Here is a 24,317-nt window from a genome sequence, read left to right as displayed (position 1 = left end):
GATGAACAGTTCCACTCCACAACTCTATTTGCATTCATGCAGAACGCGTTCATGTTCACAGCTCACTGCATATTGGACTCCTTACTGGGTACCAGGAAGATTGCATTGCCTGGGCCATTTTCTCCTCATAATCATGATAAATCTAGGCCGGGTTCAAGCACTTTCTCGTCATCATTTACCCAACACCTCCGTACCCCTTGGATGTAAGGTGTCGGGGTGAGGTGTCAGTGTCGCTTTGGTGCAAGACTACATAGTGCACATATTAACTACCCGTGGTACTGCAATCTCATACATCCAATACTCTAGTCACGTGAATTTCCCTTTGGCTCAGAGGTGCCAGGCTGTAAGGACTTTCCTCTGCAACGCAGGATGTCATTCTTAGCCTTGGTGTGCTTAAAGAATGTACAAGGGAGAGGGAAAGCAAATGCCCTTCTAGTTACTCTAGGGGCTTGGAAACAAGGGAAAAGAAGAGCAAATGCCCTTCTAGTTACTGCAGGGGCTGGGCAACAAGGGAACAGAAGAGCAAATGCCCTTCTAGTTACTCCGGGGGCTTGGAAACAAGGGAACAGAAGTGCAAATGCCCTTCTAGTTACTAAAGGAGCTTGGAAACAAGGGAACATAAGAGCAAATGCCCTTCTAGTTACTCCAGGGGCTTGGAAACAAGGGAACAGAAGAGCAAATGATCTTCTAGTTACTCAAGGGGCTTGGAAACAAGGGAACAGAAGAGCAAATTCTCTTCTAGTTTCTCCAGGGGCTTGGAAGCAAGGGAACAGAAGAGGAAATGTTCTTCTAGTTACTCCAGGGGCTTGGAAACAAAAACAAGGGAACCGAAGAGCAAATGCCCTTCTAGTTACTCCAGGGGCTTGAAAACAAGGAAGCAGAAGAGCAAATGCCATTCTAGTTTTTCCAGGGGCTTGGAAATAAGGGAACACAAGTGCAAATGCCCTTCTAGTTACTCCAGGGGCGTGGCAACAAGGGAACAGAAGAGAAAATGTCCTTCTAGTTATTCCAGGGGCTTGGGAACAAGGGAACAGAAGAGCAAATGCCCTTCTAGTTACTCCAGGGGCTTGGAAACAAGGGAACAGAAGAGCAAATGCCCTTCTAGTTACTCCAGGGGCTTGGTAACAAGGGAACAGAAGAGCAAAGGTCCTTCTAGTTACTCCAAGGGCTTGGAAACAATGGAACAGAACAGCTAATTCCCTTCTAGTTACTCCAGGGTCTTGGAAACAAGGGAACAGAAGAGAAATTCTCTTCTAGTTACTCCTGAAGTCTTGAACCAGGAACAAGGGAACAGGTGAGCAAATGCTCTTCTAGTTACTTCAGAGGGTTGGAAACCAGGGAACAGGAGAGAAATGCCCTTCTAGTTCCTCCAGAGGTTTTGAAACCAGGAACAAGGGAACACGGAGAGCAAATGCCCTTCTAGTTACTCCCAGTGGTCGAAGTTTACGAAAAAAGAAGTAGTGGAACTATGTTCCCGCCTAGTCTGTCCCCGCTCCGGAAAAAACCCATTGCCACGCCTCTGAAACCTCCTTGTGCACAATACAAACCCTCAAACACATATGCCTGCTGTTTATGGGAACATTCAGTGCAGTGCAGAGAAAGAGCAAGTTTCCACTTCTTCCTACACTTTTATTGTAAAACGACACCATTCTGGAACGGTTTCGTTTTAAAATAAAAGTATAAGAACAGTAAATCACAATTTTAAAAAGCAGAGGAGCACTGCTCCCAAACGTTCCCACCCACTCCGACCACTGGTTACCCCCGAGGCCTTGAAACCAGGAACAAAAGAACAGGTGAGCAAATGACCGTTTAGTTACTCCCGAGGCATTGAAACCAGGAACAAGGGAACAGGTGAGCACATGCCCTTCGAGTTATTTCCAAGGTCTTGAAACTAGGAACAAGGGAACTAGGAGAGCAAATTCCCTTCTAGTTCTTCTGGAGGTCTTGAAACCAGGAACAAAGGAACAAGGAGACAAAATGCCCTTCTATTACTCCCGAGGTCTTGAAACCAGGAACAAGTGAACAGGTGAGCACATTCCCTTCTAGTTACTCCTGCTGTCTTGAAACCAGGAACAAGGGAACAGGTGAGCACATGCCCTTCTAGTTATTCCTGAGGTATTGAAACCAGGAACAAGGGAACGAGGAGAGAACATGTCCTTCTAGTTACTCCCGAGGTCTTGAAACCAGGAAAAAGGGAACAAGGAGAGAAAATGCCCTTGAAGTTCCTACGGAGGTCTTGAAACTAGGAACAAGGGAACACTGAGAGCAAATGCCCTTTTAGTTACTCCCGAGGTCTTGAAACCAGGAACACGGGAACAGGTGAGCACATGCCCTTCTAGTTACTCCCAAGGTCTTGAAACCATGAACAGGGGAACAGGTGAGCACATGCCCTTCTAGTTACTTTAGAGGTCTTGAAATCAGGAACAAGAGGACAAGGAGAGCAAATTCCCTTCTAGATCTTCCAGAGGTCTTGAAACCAGGAACAAGGGAACACAGAGAGCAAATGCCCTTTTAAATACTCCCGAGGTCTTGAATCCAGGAACGAAGGAATATGGAGAGAAAATGCCTTTCTAGTTACTCCCGAGGTCGTGAAACCAGGAACAAGGGTACAGGTGAGCACATACCCTTCTAGTTACTCTCGAGGTCTTGAGACCAGGACCAAGGGAACAGGTGAGTACATGCCCTTCTAGTTACTTCCGAGGTCTTGAAACCAGGAACAATGGAACAAGGAGAGCAAATTCCCTTCTAGTTCCTCCAGAGGTCTTGAAACCAGGAACAAGGGAACACAGAGAGCAAATGCCCTTTTAGTTACTCACGAGGTCTTGAAGCCAGGAACAAAGGAACAAGGAGAGAAAATGCCCTTCTAGTTACTCCCGAGGTCTTGAAACCAGGAACAAGGGAACAGGTGAGCTCATGCCCTTCTAGTTACTCCCGAGGTCTGGAAACCAGGAACAAGGGAACAGGTGAGCACATGCCCTTCTAGTTACTCCCGAGGTCTGGAAACCAGGAACAAGGGAACAGGTGAGCACATGTCCTTCTAGTTACTCCCGAGGTCTTGAAACCAGGAACAAGGGAACAGGTGAACACATGCCCTTCTAGTTACTCCCGAGGTCTGGAAACCAGGAACAGGTGAGCACATGCCCTTCTAGTTACTCCCGAGGTCTTGAAACCAGGAACAAGGGAACAAGGAGAGAAAATGCCCTTCTGGTTACTCCCGAGGTCTTGAAACCAGGAACAAGGGAACAAGGAGAGAAAATGCCCTTCTAGTTCCTCCAGAGGTTTTGAAACCAGGAACAAGGGAACACCGAGAGAGAATGCCCTTTTAGTTACTCCCGAGGTTTTGAAGCCAGGAACAAGGGAACAGGTGAGCACATGCCCTTCTAGTTACGCCCGAGGTATTGAAACCAGGAACAAGGGAACAGGTGAGCACATGGCCTTCTAGTTACTCCTGAGATCTTAAAACCAGGAACAAGGGAACAGGTGAGCACATGCCCTTCTAGTTACTTCCGAGGTCTCGAAATCAGGAACAAGGGAGCAGGTGAGCACATGCTCTTCTAGTTACTCCCGAGGTTTTGAAACCAGGAACAAGGGAACACCGAGAGAGAATGCCCTTTTAGTTACTCCCGAGGTTTTGAAGCCAGGAACAAGAGAAAAGGTGAGCACATGCCCTTCTAGTTACTTCCGAGGTCTTGAAATCAGGAACAAGGGAGCAGGTGAGCACATGCTCTTCTAGTTACTCCCGAGGTATTGAAACCAGGAACAAGGGAACAGGTGAGCACATGGCCTTCTAGTTACTCCTGAGGTCTTAAAACCAGGAACAAGGGAACAGGTGAGCACATGCCCTTCTAGTTACTCTCGAGGTCTGGAAACCTGGTACAATGGAACAGGTGAGCACATGCCCTTCTAGTTACTCCCGAGGTCTTGAAACCAGGAACAAGGGACCAAGGAGAGAACATGCCCTTCTAGTTCCTTCAGAGGTTTTGGAACAAGGAACAAGAGAACACCGAGAGCGAATGCCCTTTTAGTTACTCCCGAGGTCTTGAAACCAGGAACAAGGGAACAGGTGAGCACATGCCCTTCTAGTTACTCCCGAGGTCTTGAAACCAGGAACAAGGGAACAGGTGAGCACAAGCTCTTCTAGTTACTCCCGAGGTCTTGAAACCAGGAAAAGGGGAACAGGTGCGCACATGCCACTCTACTTACTCCCAAGCTTGAAACTAGGAACAAGGGAGCAAGGAGAGAAAATGCCCTTCTAGTTACTCCCGAGGTCTTGAAACCAGGAACAAGGGTACATGTGAGCACTTGCCCTTCTACTTACTCCCGAGGTCTTGAAACTAGGAACAAGGGAACAAGAAGAGAAAATGCCCTTCTAGTTACTCCTGAGGTCTTGAAACCAGGAACAAGGGTACAGGTGAGCACATGCCCTTCTAGTTACTCCAGAGGTCTTGAAACCAGGAACAAGGGTACAGGTGAGCACATGCTCTTTTAGTTACTCCCGAGGTCTTGAAACCAGGAACAAGGGAACAGGTGAGCACATGCTACTCTAGTTACTCCCGAGGTCTTGAAACCAGGAACAAGGGAACAAGGAGAGAAAATGCCCTTCTAGTTTTTCCTGAGGTCTTGAAACCAGGAACAAGGGTACAGGTGAGCACATGCCCTTCTAGTTACTCCCGAGGACTTGAAACCAGGAACAAGGGTACAGGTGAGCACATGCCCTTCTAGTTACTCCCGATGTCTTGAAACCAGGAACAAGGGTACAGGTGAGCACATGCCCTTCTAGTCACTCCCGAGGTCTTGAAACCAGGAACAAGGGTACAGGTGAGCACATGCCCTTCTAGTTACTCCTGAGGTCTTGAAACCAGGTACAAGGGTACGGGTGAGCACATGCCCTTCTAGTTACTCCTGAGGTCTTGAAACCAGGAACAAGGGAACAAGGAGAGAAAATGCCCTTCTAGTTACTCCAGAGGTCTTGAAACCAGGAACAAGGGTACAGGTGAGCACATGCTCTTTTAGTTACTCCCGAGGTCTTGAAACCAGGAACAAGGGAACAGGTGAGCACATGCTACTCTAGTTACTCCCGAGGTCTTGAAACCAGGAACAAGGGAACAAGGAGAGAAAATGCCCTTCTAGTTTTTCCTGAGGTCTTGAAACCAGGAACAAGGGTACAGGTGAGCACATGCCCTTCTAGTTACTCCCGAAGACTTGAAACCAGGAACAAGGGTACAGGTGAGCACATGCCCTTCTAGTTACTCCCGATGTCTTGTTGAAACCAGGAACAAGGGTACAGGTGAGCACATGCCCTTCTAGTCACTCCCGAGGTCTTGAAACCAGGAACAAGGGTACAGGTGAGCACATGCCCTTCTAGTTACTCCTGAGGTCTTGAAACCAGGTACAAGGGTACGGGTGAGCACATGCCCTTCTAGTTACTCCTGAGGTCTTGAAACCAGGAACAAGGGAACAAGGAGAGAAAATGCCCTTCTAGTTACTCCCGAGGTCTTGAAACCAGGAACAAGGGTACAGGTGAGCACATGCCCTTCTAGTTAATCCCTAGGCCCCGAACGGCCACAAACTGCCAGGTGCGACTGAATGGAAAGTGTGCAGCTCGTGCAATGCTCCATGAATGTTTAAGTGTTATGGTGGTATGGCAGGATCAGTGTTTATGTGGCATTGGTGTCAAACAGGGGTGTGTGTGGTGACCCTGTCTGGTTTTTGCATGCCTTGTTTTAGAGATTGAGGTGTTTGACGTATGGCACTTCAGTGTTATGGTGGTGTGGTTAGATGCTATGTCAGTTATGGTAGGGGGAATGTTTGGCACTGGGAAAAGACTGACCTTGACATAGACGTTATAATGCAAGCCTGAAAATGGCATACATTCCGCCTTTCTAGGTCTGCTAGCTAATCTTGACCATGCGTTCATTGTGTGAGTTAAGTCTACTTTGGCTTCTGTTGAAATGTTTATGTGTGTAAGGTTTTAGAGTGTCAGGCATGCTACCACTCGACCGGGTTTGATTTCAGTACTCGACCGTATCGCCTTGTCATTTTCTTTGGTCGCACAGATTTTTTGAAATATACACTGCGCCCTTCCAGTTATTCCCGTAATGGTGGGCGGCATCAGTGCCAGCGTTAGGGAATACAGTAAGAGCAGATTCCTGGTGGGGACATTATATTTGGGTCTCTGTTAAGAGCCGAATGCAGGAAAATGATCGTCGTTGTGTGCGTAATAGCCCAGTGCCCAGATAAGGAGAGGACTCAGAGATGACTTGCCTTCATCCCCCCACAATGTGCAATTTTCATTCGGCGCCGCCTGTAACCCCGTGCGCACAGCTTTCAATCCAGCCTGAATAGTCAATGGCCCCTCACGACGCTGATAAGAGGAGCCGGCCCCCGTTACCTGGCAACCAGTGTTGAGCGGAGCTGAGCGCTGTAGATGCAGGGAGATTAGCCGCCTCAGTCACAGATAAGCCTTTCCCCCCTCCTTTTCTTCTGTACTCCCCCATTGTTTATCTTTCCACGCATTACAGGCTCCACTAAATATGACAGTACTCAGTGCTTCCCTCAGAATGTGTATTTTTTTTTTTGCAACGAGGGGCATTTGCCCAAGAGATTTAGTCTAGGGGCCCACGGTCTTTCTGTTCTCCGAATTGTATTTCAAAGCCCGCCTTCCCCGACACGATTTGAAAGAGCCCGTATTGAAACCGTGGGTGTTAGGAAGGGGGAGAAAAAGCGCGCGGGGCCTTGGTTTTCTCATTCACAGCCTCTGAAAGCAAGCCAGCCAACGGCCAGAGTTCCCGCTGGCTCGCCTGAAAGAATAGAAAACCGCTGCTCGGAATTACTGAAGTGTTACCTAATCCATATGGATCAAAAAACAATATGGAGCGGCGGGGGTTGACTTGAGGGTTTGGGGGGGAGGGGGGCCGGGGGCTGCTGTCACTTCAGCAGCAAATCTACACCTTTGCGGTAGATGTGAAAATATGGCCTGGCAGGACGGTGAGCGTGGCATACCGCGAGCGCGTTCTCATTTTCGGGTTTGGCGCGACTGTGGCGTATTGCTTTTTGTGGGAAAAGAGAGGTGCTGAAAAAATGTCACTGTAATGCATTTGGAACGTTATTCCTGAACATTTCTGCTGCTTGAGCCCGAGCTGCTTGCCCATTACCCCTTAAATTGTGGGGAGAGAGGGTTGGACGTTTTCCTTACCTTTTATCATGCCTGGGAGAATGAACACACACTTTCAGGGCTAAAACATCTTGCGCCGCCCTCGTACCTCACGAATGACGGGTCCACGATGCATATGGATGTTGCTATAATATCCACTTATGGCTTGAGTCTTACGTTAGCGGGACGGGTCCGTGGCAGGCGAGTTACACCGAATGCACATGAAATCCTAGGCAGCCAAGACATATAGCACGCGCAGAGGTGCCATCCTCACAGCATTCCAAGTGACATCATGCCGGACTGTGTCATTCACAGCAACGCCCAATTACACCCACACTTAACAGACAACACGCCCGCCTCCTTTCTCGTTCTAAGACAAATCACCAGATCTGCTCTTGTGCCCCTCCGGTCAGTCAACCGTATCCTTTTGTGTTACATGCAGTGGTCGAAGTGTACGAAAAGAAGAAGTGGAACTATGTTCCCTGGTGGTCTGCCCCCGCTCTCCACAAACTCCATCACTACGCCCCCTCCCACACACAATCCAAACCCCCAAACAAACACACTGGTTATTTAAAGGCATGTTCAGTGCGGTGCACTGAAGTGCTAGCTTCAACTTTTCCTACACTTCGCTCCCGACCGCTCCCACCCACTTCGATCTCTGGTTACATGGCAATTGAGGTTGCGCTTAAGTTTGAGCTACACCTCCTGATATTCTGTGTAAACCAACAATTTTGAACCAGTATGGTCGGCAAGCTCGAAAGAACCAAGGATCAAACCAAGACGCAACCTCCAAGTCTTGAGAAATTTCGTTCAAGTCTAGAAGACCCAACGCCAAAACCACATAATATCTTCAATTTTAAGTATCTTATAACTCGAAGGATGATATCATTTTTACAATAAAATTAGTATTCAATGAAAGGTTCCTACAGTTTTATTAAACCAACACTTATACATTGTTATTTCTGACTAAACACACAAGAAAAAAAGCTGTTTTTCATCATTTCTACAAATTGGTTTCCTAGTTTTCGACGCATAAAAGCTAAGTAGCTTGTACCGAAAATACCTTGGTCTTTTGAATAATCCACCCCAATGGGAAACAATACTCTAGTGCCTGTGTTCAGGACGGTCTCCATCTTGTCCGCCTTATTGCCAGGCGTAAGAAGTCTTATCTTGACTGCAACTACTCTGCTCAAGGTTCATTACCAATGCAACTCTCATATATCCAATGTCTGGAATATTCCAACTATCTATATAAGAGGGACATCTTTCAGGCTCCCTCGGGGGGGGGGGTGGGTGGGTGTAGGGGTGTTCATCAAGGAAGGTTACAAGATACTTAACATTAAAGATATCATGTGGTTTTGGCGCTGGAGTTGGATCTTCTAGACTTGACCATATCCTTGACCATATCCTTTTGTGTGCACCTTCGCAAGTGGAAGGGGACTGGGAATGGATGTCATTGTGCCTTCATCTTTGTTCCCTAGCACACTGCCTCATGTGTTTTACTGAAATCGGCTCCTTTTCATGATAGAGAAACTACTGACATCTGGACATAAGGATGTCCCTTTTGCTTTCATTCTACCGTCTTTCTCGGCAGCTTATTGTAAACAGAGACTACATGACATTATGGGCATTCAGGGTGATAACTTAAGATCCATCTTTACCTCCTACACAGGTGGTCTTGTCAGGTAAAGATTGCCGGATTCACACCGAGGCCCAGTTGACTTACTTTTGGAGTTCCTCAAGGTTGCACCATTTCCCCATCGCTTTTTAATGTGTCTGTCAGAATATTGGTCAACCTGATTGACTCCTTCATGCCCGCATTTCCAAATGTAAGCAGAGGATTCTCAGGTCCTGTGGGATATTTCATCTAATGGCCTTTAAAATAAGCCTATCACTGTGTAGAGATGTGGAGTCTGCACATCAACGACCAGATGACTCCATAGCTCTGACCCCATCCTCATCACTATGTTAAGATTTGGAGTCCGCACATCAAGGTCCACCTACTTCCATAGCTCTCACCCCATCCTCATCACTAGGTAAAGATGTGAGTCTGCACATCAAGGTCCACCTGCTTCCATAGCTCTCCCACCCTCATCACTAGGTAAAGAGTTGGAGTCCGCACATCAAGGTCCACATGACTCCATAGCTCTCACCCCATCCTCATCACTATGTTAAGATTTGGAGTCCGCACATCAAGGTCCACCTACTTCCATAGCTCTCACCCCATCCTCATCACTAGGTAAAGATGTGAGTCTGCACATCAAGGTCCACCTGCTTCCATAGCTCTCCCATCCTCATCACTAGGTAAAGAGTTGGAGTCCGCACATCAAGGTCCACATGACTCCATAGCTCTCACCCCATCCTCATCACTATGTTAAGATTTGGAGTCCGCACATCAAGGTCCACCTACTTCCATAGCTCTCACCCCATCCTCATCACTAGGTAAAGATGTGGAGTCTGCACATCAACGACCAGATGACTCCATAGCTCTCACCCCATCCTCATCACTAGGTAAAGATGTGAGTCTGCACATCAAGGTCCACCTGCTTCCAGAGCTCTCCCACCCTCATCACGATGTAAAGAGTTGGAGTCCGCACATCAAGGTCCACATGACTCCATAGCTCTCACCCCATCCTCATCACTATGTTAAGATTTGGAGTCCGCACATCAAGGTCCACCTACTTCCATAGCTCTCACCTCATCCTCATCACTAGGTAAAGATGTGGAGTCTGCACATCAACGACCAGATGACTCCATAGCTCTCACCCCATCCTCATCACTAGGTAAAGATGTGAGTCTGCACATCAAGGTCCACCTGCTTCCATAGCTCTCCCACCCTCATCACTAGGTAAAGATGTGAGTCTGCACATCAAGGTCCACCTGCTTCCATAGCTCTCCCACCCTCATCACTAGGTAAAGATGTGAGTCTGCACATCAAGGTCCACCTGCTTCCATAGCTCTCCCACCCTCATCACTAGGTAAAGATGTGAGTCTGCACATCAAGGTCCACCTGCTTCCATAGCTCTCACCCCATCCTCATCACTAGGTAAAGATGTGAGTCTGCACATCCAGGTCCACATGACTGCATAGCTCTCCCATCCTATTCATCATACAAAGATGTGGAGTGCACACAACAAGGACCACACATCCACAGATCTCATAAGGTTGTGTTCATTCAGTATCTTGTAGAAGGTAAATCATTCTGGTAAGTACATCATGTAAATGGCACTGTAGATCCCTGGACACCCCCTCCTCAAGGCTTCACCTTCCAAATATCAATTGCCGCTCTCTGGGACCCTCACCTACTCTGTTCAAGCATCAAGAGCAAAGATTCCATTCCATCACTACATCATTCAACACCGTTATTCAGCCTGTCACAGCACTTACACTGACACTAGTAGATCACCAGGCTACCTGCACTCACACACTCACATCACTACACACTAACTTTCAACAATGGATCCAAAACAATAAACACCAACCTGTGCCTGAATACTGATAGAACAAGATACCTGTTTCAGAATCTAAGATCCAAGTCACTCTATTTCAGGTGCCCAGGAATCTCCCCTGCCTTGGGTTATTTGCTCTCCCAGTTCTGAAAGCTGGACATTTTCGTATTCTTTATCTCACAAATCAACCTTACATCTAAAAAAACTCAATACCATTTGCATATACTAATTTATTGATTTCTTTATTTCAAATTCTTGTAAGGCGCTACTTCCCCACAGGCCTCAGAGCGCTACACAAAAACAAAAACTTACTAACAACATAAACAAAATACAAAAGGGAGGTTCTATAAAAAAGAGGGCATATGCAAGTGATTGAGTCTGAAACTACGAGTCTTAAATTTGAGGATCCCATTGGCAAATATTTACACATACTTAAAAACCCAGGGAGGTTACTGGATCCACACGCAACCAAAACACAATCCCTGTTCTTCAGGGTACACCAGCCATCAATGTTTTCTGTGCCTAAAAACTTCAGATCAGAGCTTCTGACTATGCCCGGACCCGTTCTTAGGCGAAGCAATGCCAGTATTTTATTTTGGAAAGCTTCCCTTGGTTCTCTCTCGCAGGGTTCATCGACACTAGTAATTATAAAATTCCTATGATCAGTGACCAAGTCTCTAATTAGGACATCCTTAGGGATAGACATATGGGACTTTCTTAAGCGTAGACTCCTAAAATTAGCAGGTTTGGGAGCCATATCCGTAAACCCAGTCATGCCAGCCAGGCACGGCTCTGCTTTTCTGATGGAAGCAGGAGGTATAATGTTGGCAGACTGTGAGGACTTAGTTCTAGTAGTGGCTGTCATGGTGGAGATAGACTTCGCTGCCGGTGTTGCAATACAATTCGAGCATGCAGACAGACCCAAAGAGGCTTGATCCTGATTATCAGAGTACTCGAAAGGCAAATCAGTTTGACAAAAACTATCCTCTTTGTTAGGGACCTCATGTGCTCCTGAAAATGCATGGGGGTCAAAAAGGCAGAATTTCAAAGTTTTAAACAAATGATGACTCTTAACAGATTTCTGAACATGTTCCAACCATACCATACGTTCGCTAGGATTAGCGCACTTGTTAAGTTCGAAAGTAATTTTAGCCTGAAAGAGCTTACATGGCTCGGGCGTAAGATTTTGCTCAGGATACAAACTCAAGAAAGTCATCTGTTATCTTGAAATTTCTCACAAAATGGAGGTCCCCCAAGCTTTAGATTTCTAGGTTACTGCAATGCAATCCACATGGTCCTTATCAAATATCTCATCCAGACCACCTTAAAATTCTTCAGAGGAAAATGACTAGGAATACTTATGCCCTCAAACCCATGATTGCAAATGCCCCAGCATGAACATCCCTTCTCGGGCTCCCCTTTGAAGAAAATATCCTAGAAAGGACACTTTACATCATCCATAAAGGGATGTCAACTTCTGGTCCCATGTCCCTGAAATAAACTCCAGATCTACGAGACACAACCTGCTGGCTACCCCGACATTTAAGAGGAAATGCAATGGATCAAAAACTGTAAACCAATCCTACTATTGGCTAAAGCTGTAGCGTTAGCACATCTATTCCCCCAGCAAACAGATGCGATTACTACACATCCGGCAAACACATGCGGTAAATCCTGCACATGCACGCGCACACTCATGCAGATGCATTTACCACACACACATCCCTACATACTCACGGATTCCTGTCTTCTGAATAATTCATCTGAACAGACAGTTATATGGAAACACGTATACACACACACACCCGCCCCCCTTCTGAAACTTGGCTGGCCTGCAGAGAAACTGCTTCCTTGTCCACGCTACACACAGACTCTGTTATCTTCATTCACTTCCATCGATGTCCAAGAAAGAACGCAGGTGGGCCTAATGCTCAACAAGACACACCCTCTCCCCTTTCTCACCTTCAGACTTCCTTCTTCCCACCTTTCAACACATTGCTACATAAATCCTTCATCCACTTACCTCACTGTTTCCATGATCCACAGGCCCCCAGAACCCCTCAACACCTTCATCCCTGACCTCAAACTCCTTCTTGAACACCACTGAATGGGAGACTTCTACCTCCTTAAAATCTCATGCCCCCATCCAACTTGAATTCGACTCAATCCTCTCTGACCACTCACTGTTCTCCCTGTGCAACCACCTTACCCACAAACAAGGTAACATACTTAATCTAGTCTTTCTTCCTCTGTCAAAGCAATTTACCTTACTATTGACCCCCATCAGACATGCTCTAATTCACTTCAATGCCTATATCCCTCCTCTTTCCCTTTGCCCAAGTTCTTCCATCTCCAAGAACAACTTCAAAGTGAACTCTCTCACTCCCTACCTAGTATTCTACTCATCTGTAAAGTAAATATGTGAAGTGGATTCGGGTGTTTTGGGGAGCAAGCCCCTGAGTGTCCAAACACGGAATCCCATTGGGCGAAGGTCTGAACTGGAGGAGGTTCAAACATCTGGGGAACTTGTGCCACTCCTGTGTGAACAGGAGAAAGAGTGAGAGCTAAAGTTTCAAAGAAATATTTAGAGGTGCAGCAGTCGCTTGCAATGTCATAGTGTCAGCTGGCTTCGTGCCATCACAGTCACATTCAGCTAAACCTCTAAACAAGCAGGATCACTTTGACTGTGAACTGTGAGACAGAAACAAACAAGGTACTGTTGACTAAAAGCCTGGACTGTATAAAGGTCACCACAGTGCCAAGCGGCTATGCAGTAGCTGTTGTCTAAAAAGCCGAAAATCTATAAAGATGACCACGGTGCCAAGGTGCTATGCAGTGGCTGTTGGCTAAGAAGCCAGGACTCTATAAAGATGACCACGTTGCCAAGGTGCTATGCAGTGGTTGTTGGCTAAAAAGCCAGCACTTTTTAAAGATAACCCAAGGTGCTATGCAGTGGCGGGCCGGCTAAAAAGCCAGGATTTTATGAAGATGACCACTTTGCCAAGGGGCTATGCAGTGGATTTTGGCTAAAAAGCCAGGAGTTTATAAAGATAGCCATGGTACCAAGGGACTATGCGGTGGCTGTTGGCTAAAAAGCAAAGGGCTCTATAAAGATGAACACAGGGACATTGGGCTATACAGTGTTTGTGTGCATTAAATCTCACTGGTGTGTGGCCAGTTTGTGACTTCTCGGCCGTCCCTTTTGTGCTGCCAGAACTACCACTGGATAGCCAACGTCGACTTTTTACGTTACTTTCCTTTCTATATTGCTCACATCCGTTCCTCCAGCGATGTAAAGCACAACATAAGGGGCCCCTCTGCAAATTGCGGTGAGGGGCCCTTGATGTGAGAGCCACCCAGGCCTTGGGTGAATCTGAGGGTTCCTGAATAGCTCGGTCTGCCCCCAATCGCAGTGGCTGCGGTGGTGCCCATTACACCACTGATCCGTGTGTCTAAATTCAATGTTTTTTTTTACTGATGATCTAGGTTTCCTTTTGATGCACAACTCTTACTCACGACTCTTTGTTGCTGATACAAGATGTTTCGAATGCGGTCTGGTAATTATCCGTGTACTTTCTTGAGATTGCGTCCTTCTTTTGATATGTGCTAATTGAATTTGAATCTGAATGCGGTCTAGGGGCCGCTCCGCGTTGAAACCCTTATGCTATTGGGTGGAGAGCCATCTTCCGATTCAGCTCTGGGGCTGCAGATGGCCACAGGTACTTAAGGCGTGAAGCGGGCCTTTGTTCGGAGCAGACAACGCTAATACTGAGGCTGGAAACCAATGCAGGTGCCTATCTCAATGGAAAAGCCTCAGAACAAAGCCCACTTGGGACCCCATTTCACTGAAAGGTGTGGTTTGGGAAAGCATTGAAGGAAAGAGCTTTGTTTTCAACTCGCTGAAAAAACCTACATGTATTAGCTCCCATAAATAGATAATTGGATTGGTGCTGAATGCTTTTGCTTTCACCCTGGCATAACAAATAATTTAATGTAGGGATTTCTGGTGTATTGGACACAAACATACTAGAAAGATTTTTTTTTTTAATGTTAGGTCTTGATGTATGCCAGATGTACAGCAGTACAATTATTTATAATATGCTTGTTTCCTTCCCTACTTATTTTGGATATCTGTTCTTTTGCTGTAGTGTTACCGTGCACAGAAAAGTTTGGCGCCACCCAAAATTCAGGTGTACCTACCTATCGCTGGACTAACTGCAAACAGTATGCAGCGAAGGAACAGATGAAGAGGTCTACGAGACTTGGAAAGCCACTGCTTTGCTCCTTCGCTGCATGCTATTTCCACGTAGTCCCAGGAAATGCATCAAGCCCTGCATGTTGCATGGCAGCACTGCTGCAATATACGAAGCCAGTGTTTTGCCTACTTTGATACTACTCGCGTTTCCAGGCATTTCATATGCCATTTCTTTGCATTAGGTTTCTGAAATGTGAAGTTTTGACTTGATATTTGACAATTAGATAATCAAGTTGTAATAATACAAAGCACAGTTCATACGAATACGTGTGAAGAAACAGCCTGTGATCCAATTCTTGTGGGGACAGTTGGGGGTTCGCTTTTACCTACATCTTGTTTCCTAAAATTGTTTTACAACTTTATTCAGACTGCAACCCACTCCCTACTTGGTCAAAGCACCTCTGTTTTTTTGTCCAGGTGAGGTTGTTTAGAGTGTACTACTCGCTTCAGTGATTAATGGATTAAATGATGTTGAACTCGTTGGGGATAGGCCGTGTTCGAACCTCCCCACAGTGTGGACACTGCATGCTGAAATTAAAGCTTTGCTCACCTCGATGTGTTCAGTGTCACCTCGTAGAAGCAGGGCTTCCACTAAAGTCGTTTTGTCTGCTTGGCTTATGCCTAGGGTTTTGCTTAGACTGTCTGGGTATTCACCCTTCCATCCTGGGGTCCGAAAAGTTTTTAAGTTAAAAAACCCTGTCCTGGGATTTGGGGATTGGGTGGATACCAACTCATTTTTTTTGCCAGACCTTTTGAAAAATCATGACATCTGGCCAGATACCGCTCTCTCCACTCGACTGTTTACCCCATCCCACATATCTTCCACTTTCCTCTGGGTCCTCCATCCTCAGCATTATGTGCCTCCAACATGACCCGGGACAGGCCACTGACATAGAAGTAGGACTGCAGTTTCATTTGCATCCTCTTTGTATTTTAGTCCTTCTTTTGTGTTTATCATCACTGAAACGGTAGTCCTACTTCTATGTCAGAGGGATGTCCCGGTTTTTTCAAAATCTGGCCACCGTACTTATGCCTCCCTGAGACTCCATACAATTGCCCCAGAGATCCCTTGCAGGTTTTGCTCCCCCCATTGCATCAGAACGTACTTGTTGTCACGTTAGAGTGCAAGAACCTTCTATGCAGTATTGACTCTTTAAGCTATGATGATCAACTTCTCTTATGCTGTCTTCTCCCATTCTCTGCAGATGGAGTTTTTGGAAGATGTCAGCGGGTTCCGGTGATAGACGTTTTTAAATACGAAGTTTCACCTCCCGTTCTCCAGCGCCTCAGGATCATCTTACAGAAACTTTCACAGAGAGGTGCAGTTCTTCATTTTTGTGTGGTTATGACTATAAGAAGGGGATTTTAGAGCTGATTTTAACTTTTTCTGATGGCTACTACAATTTCGTTAGTGATGCTCTATACTTAGCTGGTTGGTGCTACAGGGTGCTATGACTAAGGCCGATTAGCCCAGTTTACTCTAGCACTGCACATAAAATGTTATTGTGGCCCAGAATATACTTTCCTTCTACTGTATTTGGAACAGGTGATGCTCAGGAGCCCATAGAAGCACAGTTGTGTTAAAAAACAGAGAACACTATTGTTCCAGATTGCTGTGGCCAGTGCCTGGCTTGCCTTGGTCTCCGTGTTCCCTCTCCATCAGTGAGGGGAGTCACAGGGAGCCAGGAGATCCGGGCACTGTGGTGGTCACATAACACTCCTCTGGACATGCTGGCAGTCTACTCAGAGCTCTGCGTGCCATGGTGCCTCCGCTTGCCTTTCCCCCAACTCATGCAGTGAAGTGGTGGCTGAGGTACCGGTGTTCAGCGTCGCCCCAGGGATTTCCATCCACACTGCGTCTCTGGTCAATCGTCACAGCAAGCTATGAGTTATGAGAAGGGCGGGATACACATGGCATTTGTTGTTGAACAGCTTTATTATCAGCTTCAGCCATAAGAGTAGGACTCATGAAAACAATCACAAAACTCATGCAGTATGCTCAAATAATTATTTTGAGATATTCAGATTAAAATCAAGATGTGTTTGATCCAACTGGCTTGCGACCTACCACACATACATAGCATCACAACAATAGTATCTGTGAGTGTCTGTGAGTTTAGTAATGAAAAGAGCGACACTCCTAAAATGGCATGCCTCAAACAGCCATTCATTGGCTGATTTAGGGATTAAGTGTGCGTCCCCAAGAATTTCAACATTGGCCAGATATGCAAGAGTGCCTCTACTGCAAACCAACAAGTCCCAAAAATCATTTTGGTCAGATGGTGCTTTCCTAGGAAGGTCTAAGTCACGTGATAGCTTTGTGTTCCTAGAGTAGGTCAGGCTAATCTAGACATGGACCCTTTGCACTGAATCTTATCTTCATCGGTCGATGCTGCTGATCGGAGGTTGTTTTGTATTGTATTGTATTTGTGTTTGTAATGCGTTGGTAGCCCTCAGGCATCAGGGCGCAGAGAGACAGATTCAGAATAGGCAGTCAGGGTGCTGAAATGATGACTAAGAAGTTGGGAATTATTTGAAGAGGTGGGTCTTCAGATTTTTCCTGAAAATTTAATAATTCGGTTCTACTCGCATTGCTGCTGGAAGGATGTTCCACTGCCGAGCTGCCTGAACCGGAAAGGATTTCCCGGCACCCAATGCTCGGTTTGCCAAAGGTACCAGTAACTTGCCTAGTGCTTGTGATCTCAGGGTCCTGTTTGGGGTGTATCGCGTGAACGTGGATCTGAGCTACGACGGGGCTGCTCCATACAAGCATCTATGCACTAATGTCATGGATTTAAAGCGGATTCACTCCTCAGCTCTGAGCCAATGGCGAGATATTCTGCCCTCCGTCACGTGGTCTCTTCTATTAATCCCTTTTGCAACCCAGACCGCATTATTTTCCATATCTGGCATTTATTGATGCATTTTTTGGATGCTCCCAGTAATAATGAATTGCCATAGTCAAGGCGCGCCAGTATAATGGCCCTGGCTATCGTAGCCGCGTTGTTCTCGTTAAGAAGTGGGCGGATGGCTCTCAGGATCCTTATATAATAGGCATTATTTTTGTGGAGGTAGTTTGTCTGAGCTTCAGTGCCTAAGGTGGACTCCATCATCATCCCAAGTGTTTTTACATGAGAGACTACCTTAATACGTGAGTCTTTAATCACAAGCTCCTCATATTCTATTCCGAGCTTATCCCTCGCTTGGCTAGAGCCAAAAATCATAAGCTCAGTTTTTTTGCTATTCAAGCACATCCAGTTGTCTTCCATCCATTTGTCTATCAGGTTGTAAACGGTCATGATCTTTTCCTTGTCTAATCGGTAGTCACCCCCCAGTTCTAACACAAGCTGTGTGTCATCGGCGTAATTTGTGAAATATACGCGAATGGATTCTAGAAGTACACATAGATATTTCATACATAAATTGAAGAGGAGAGGGGATATGCTAGTTTCCTGTGATACCCCTGTACCTATAGGGGTTGGAGTTGAGAACTTCTCTTCCCAGTGTATTCTGGCTACTCGATCTGTGAGAAAAGATGCCAGCCAGGCCAAGGCCGATTTGGAGCATCCCGCTGTTTTCTCCAGTACTTGCTGTAGCAGTGTGTGATCGACAAGATCAAAAGCAGAACATAGGTCTAGAAGCATTAGTATCCCTGTCTTGCCCTTATCCATTATGGAGAGCTTTCGCGATTGAAGATCTAACATTGCGGTTTCTGTGCTGTGAGCAGCACGGAAGCCCGACTGCTGCTCGTGCAGGATGTTGTTGGCTTCCACGTGTGCCTGCAATTGTTCTGTAGCAATTTTGTCCATGATTTACAGGACAAAATTGGTGTTAGTGATTGGGCGCATATTACTGGAATCTTTAGGATCCAGACCCGTTTTTTTAGCAATGGTGTGATGGTCACATTCTTTATGGTTTGGCGAATCATGCCATCATGAAAAGATGTGTTAATTTATCTTACACAGCACTGGGGGAAACAATTCCTTGTTTTCCATGATTTTTTTAGTAGGAATTAGATTTTCGGCGCAAGAGGACGGTTTCATCTTAGCTAGCATCTTCACCATCTCAGTTTCTGAGATGGGTTGAAAATTAAAGTTGTCTAGTTCGTAAGATTGTAGTTTAGCCGCATTAGGAAGATGAATCTCTTTGGTGGTTTCTCTAGCCTGGATGGTAGCTTCTCTGGCTTTTTGAGTTTTATCTGCAAAGGCCTTTTTTACAGTTTCACAGTCCTCCTCCGTAGGTGTATAGGGGGGAGACAGGGATTTTGGTTTCTCATGCAATTTGAGAATGTCAAAGAGCTTACTTGCCGAGTGGGTGCAGCTTCGATTAGCTCATTATAGTGTTCTGCTTTAGCGTTTCTAATGCCCTTTCTGTATTTAACATTAGCTGGGTTCCATTGGTCCTTAGTCTCTGGTGAGGGGTCTTTTTGCCAGATTCTTTCCAACTGTCTTTTTTCAATCTTGAGATCACTGAGTGTACTATTGAATCAGCTCTGATGGTTATTAGTTTTTCTAACTATTTTGGATTTAAGAGGGGCATGTTGATCCACCATCTCCAGTAGGTGATTCGAGTAGTGTTACAACAATTGCTCGCAGGAGTCCCCAGTTTGGAAGCACTCTACTATTTGGCGAAGGCAGAGTTCTAGTTATTCTGGGCCTGTGCCTTTAAAATGTCTACTCTTAGTCCTGATATGGGGACTATGTTTATGTCTGGGTGCGTCTTGTAGGCAAATTTCAAACATGACTTTGAAATGGTTGGACCAGATGGCTGGGTTATTATATTCTGGATGGTAAGAGTTTGTGTTACAACCCAGTCCAACTGATTACCTTTCATTGTAGTGGGCTTGTTGTTCTGGATAGAGTAATCAATATGTTTTAATTACTTTTCAAGTCTTGTGGCTTCTTTGTCAAGGGGGTTTCTACACCACCTGTTAAAATCGCGAACCAGGATTGAAGAGGAGTTAGTAGATTTCAGTGCATTAAGCTGTTGGGTGATCTCACAGCTAAAGTCTGAAATAGGGGAGGGAGGCCTGTATAACACAATAAAATTGATGCATACTCTAGGGGTTGGGGAGTATTTGAGGTGGAGAGGTTCACAGCCTGTGCAGGACATTGAGGCTTTAAATAGACTGAATGTCTCTCTTGCTATTTTGGCTACCCCACCTCCTTCCCCTTTATCCCTGTTCTCATGATAGATGGTATATCCTTCTAGGACCGCTTTATTACACACTGGTCCAATTGGCTCTTTGAGCCAAGTTTCTGTCAGGAAAAGCATATCTAGCTTTTCCTCCATGATAAGGTCGTGAATATTTTCTGAGTGTTTACTGAGAGATCGAGTATTCAGTAAACAGACTTTTAGGGTCCTAAGGACCTGCTGTTGCTGGTTGAACTGGTCTATAGTATCTTTCTTATCGGGATGGCTGGTGTTGTAGGACCCCAGTGATATATCGGCTGTCGTCCTCTATAAGTGAGCGTAACCTCCTGAGCCCCTGTCTGTTCTCTTGTTGTAGATATCTTGCGAGGGGCAATTTCAAGTTTTCTTTCCTTGGTAGTCCCCATCTCTTCCCCCTTAAGTGGCCCTGTAACCTGTCTCTGGTGTTTAACTGGGAAGCAGTGGAACTACCTAAATTAGGGATCTCACCTGAAGCAGTGTTTGTTTCTGGTATGCTCTAGCAGTGCCCAATGACACGGAACCAGATCCGGAGCACAGATTCTTGGGGATAGAGCCGCGTTCTGCCGCGGACTGCTGCAGACTGGCCCCAACCCGTCCACGCCGGCGCGTTTGATCTGGGTTTCAAGGGAAAAAACCCTTCCGGACTACAATCCCCTAGGGAATTGTAGTTCGGAGCGTGCGTGCAGACGTCCAATCATGGAGTCTGATTCAAGTCGCAGGCTTCTGATGTCTTTCAGATGCCGGTTAGTGCAGAGCTGCCTTGTGCTTACAATCACTCTTCAAGCACACGAAGGCAGCTGCGCACGGATAGGTGATGGGCTGGAAAGTGTGACAAATTACATAAAGATTACACAGGATTCACAAAATGAAGCTAAACAGCAGTTTTTCAAATTGGAGCACAACGAAATTAAAACAAGTTAAAATTAAGAATTAAATAGATTGCATCTGATTATACCCTTACAGTAGTCTATCTCTGGACTTGGGTTGGGACATGTGTCTAGGCTTGCTGCTGCTAATTTTGTTCAGAGGGAAGTTGCCTGGTATTTTGGCGATGGACTGTTCTTGTGGGCGGGACCAGAGTGATATGGTATGGCACGGAGAGCTGAAAGGTGACCGTAGCCCTTCCGTCCCATAGGACAGGTTATTCTCAGTAGAGGGACTGGCACATCTTTTCAGCCCTTACCGTCTGATGGAATAAGAAGATTTAGGGGTCGATTCATGGAGCAAACGTGCGCCGAAAATCCCAGCGCAAGCAGGCGCAAGGTGGCGCAAGCGTGAGAAACCCAGCGCACGCGATTCAAGGAAGATGCTGCGCGTGTTTCCCGCTGTCCGTGCGCCAAATCCTGCCATGGCGCACGCGGGCACACATGGCGTGCGCTACGCGCACAGCAAAAGCGCACATAGCGCGGCGCACACAACCAAAGTGGGCGGAACAGTGGGCGTAACACGCGGAATGGGGAATAACGCGTGAAAAAGAAGGCGTAACTGGGGAAGTACTGCAGGGAACTACACGGAACGCCCACACGCACGCGAACAACCCGTATTCATGGATTCTAATATGAGACACCTGCGCACGGCAAAAGACGCACACAGGCGTCAACGCGTCCGCCACACAAAGGCAGGCGGAAGCGTCCCCGCGCACAGTATAAAAGTGCGTGCAAACAACAAACACGTATATACAGCTACGATGAATGCCCCATTTGTCGCAGCACTGATCGTGGGACACCGCAGGAGGAGGAGAATAGCCACGGCACTCATTTTCGCACCACGGACAAGCCTTTTTGGGATGCCTGACGACCAGGTCTACGGCAGGTATAAGTTTCCACCCCATATCATCCTAGACCTGGTCAGGGAGTGGGAAGATGACCTTACATCCCCCACCCTTTGCTCCCAAGCATTAAGCCCCTTGGAGAAGGTGCTCAATGTCCTGCATTTCTTGGCCACTGGGTCATTTCAGCGGACTACTGCCATAGTGGGGGGGTCTCACAGGCCATGCAGTCACGCTGCCTACACCAGGTACTGGCAATCATGACAGCGCGCCCCTCAGTCCGCAGGCACATATACATGCCCAGAACACCCGCAAAAAGGCAGGCCGTTGTCCTGCATTTTTACAGGGTGGCACACTTCCCCAAAGTGCTCGGTGCCATAGATTGCACCCATGTGGCCCTACGTCCACCTAGGGCCACTGAGCACATCTACCGAAACCGCAAGCACTGGCATTCCATCAATGTACAGGTGGTATGCGATGCAAAGGGAATCATCACCTCTGTCTATGCAAACTACCCTGGCTCCACCCATGACAGTTTCATATACAGAATGTCCGCCCTGAGCACAGCCCTGGAAGCTGGGCAGCATGGCGACACCTGGCTCCTAGGTGAGTACAAATGCCCTTGCACATGCATGCATGTCACACACACACACACACACAAATACACAAACCCCAATAATCACAACCATTTACACCTCCCCAGGGGACAGTGCCTACCCTCTGAGCAACCACATGATGACGCCAATCCGGAACCCCACCACACCACCCCAGGTAAGATACAACGCCGCCCATATTGCAACCAGGGCCATAGTGGAGTGCACATTCAGAGTGCTCAAGTCACGTTTCCACTCCCTTGACCGCTCTGGCGGGCAGCTACTCTATGCACCCCCAGTAGTGTGCAGGATCATTGTGGCAGCATGTGTCCTACACAATGTTGCAACACGGCAGGGCGTACTGGTGTACATGGTGGTGCCCCCACATCCCCAACCACAGGCACAGGCGCTGCCCATGGGAGGGGACAGGGCATGTGGCGAGGAAGCCCGGACTCAGCTTGTGGCCACATTTGTCACCTAAACTCCCACCCCTGCGGAGTGCACACAGGCCTGGCACATACCAGGTGACAATCGATGATGACAAAGAGACAGTCAACTGTCACAACCCTACCACCCTGAGATAGTTGCCATGGAAGTGCCACATTGTCTGCATCCCTAGCTACTTAAACACAAGCTATCCTGTGTGACCAAAAGGCACACATATGACATATGACATGACATGATATGGCATTTGTAACGTGCCTATACACAAGTGTTTCAAGGTGCGACGAGGCAGGGAGGTGGGAACAAGGGAAGACAGACAACGATACTACTAGGCCAGGTGTCATTTAGATTGCGCAAGTGCAGGGGTAGGGGGAAGGGAAAAGTGCAAGGGGAAGGGGACGGGGGAGTGCAGTACAGGGTAAGTAGAATAAAAAACAAACAAATAAATAGGCCAGCTGGTGGCAACTGCAAAGGTAAGTGCAGACAAGTGCTGGGAAGGGGTGGCTGTAGGGATAGAGAGACAGTCCCGCAGTGCAGGGGTTGCCAGGGTGGCAGTGCAAGTGGAGTGGCTGGGCCAGGGACCGAGGTCGGTGAGAGTGGCCCAGTTGCAGATCCAGTGCAGTTCCAGTGAAGAATTTAGCAAGGGAGAGGGAGAGAGAAAGCAGAAGTAAAGAGGAAGGTCTTGAGGTGCTTCCGGAACTGGAGAGGGTTCTCCTCAAGTTCCAGTGAGGCAGGAAGGCTGTTCCAGAGGGAGGCCCCTGCCGCGGAGAGAGATCTACCCCCAGCTAGTTGCTTTGAGAAGCAGATGACCCTGACATGCAAGGTGTGAATCACACACACCTGCAAAACAGGCCATGACCATCACTGTTATGTCACTCAAACCCTCCCAAACCACAACATGACATGGCAAGCAATAGCCATACACCAACACAGTACCAATAAGGTACACATTGCCATGTCAAAAATGTACAGTGGCATCAGACAATGATGCCTGACATGGAATCCGATGAAATGACTGACCAACAACCTCCCACCCAAAATAAGTAATTCCCAAATGCATTACAAAAGTTGTAGACATAACATAACAATGAATGCCTGTCTACATGCACATTGTGCATTGCAAAATCAACACTGCAGCTTCTGTGTGCTGTGTCCAACGCCTGCAACACACTGCTCAGCGCACAGCACAGTGAACAGCTATTGTGTGTGATGCACACCCTGAGCATCACATCTAAGCGACAAACTACATCAAAAAGCAAATTAGGCATGTACAGGATCCATAATTGGTCACAGAACATGTGCTGCAGGGACACAGTGGGCACCAGAAGGCAAACAGAGTGTACACGTGGATATCCAAGGGTGGTTGTACATGTAGTGCATCATAGTGCAAGTGTGTGGGTCAGTAAGGACATGCACTCAATATATGCATGTGCAATCAAGTGACCATCAGTGTCCTCTACACATCACATGTGAACATTCACCA

The 24,317-nt window shown here is 46.9% G+C and overlaps 1 protein-coding gene across 2 annotated transcripts in view; it reads left to right on the top strand.

Annotated features, from left to right (window-relative positions):
• Positions 1–24,317, top strand: part of PTPRN2 (protein tyrosine phosphatase receptor type N2) — a 3,479,756-nt gene that overhangs the window by 1,016,025 nt on the left and 2,439,414 nt on the right. For both annotated transcript variants that reach the window (XM_069647979.1, XM_069647978.1), the window contains exon 3: positions 16,063–16,176. In XM_069647979.1, the coding sequence (XP_069504080.1) occupies positions 16,063–16,176 (114 nt within the window). The remainder of the gene's footprint in view (positions 1–16,062; positions 16,177–24,317) is intronic.

The sequence above is a fragment of the Ambystoma mexicanum genome, chromosome 2q (genome assembly GCF_040938575.1).
Source record: "Ambystoma mexicanum isolate Mex_15411 chromosome 2q, UKY_AmexF1_1, whole genome shotgun sequence".
In the NCBI taxonomy this organism is placed as follows: domain Eukaryota; kingdom Metazoa; phylum Chordata; class Amphibia; order Caudata; family Ambystomatidae; genus Ambystoma; species Ambystoma mexicanum.
This window is presented reverse-complemented; position numbering and strand designations above follow the sequence as displayed.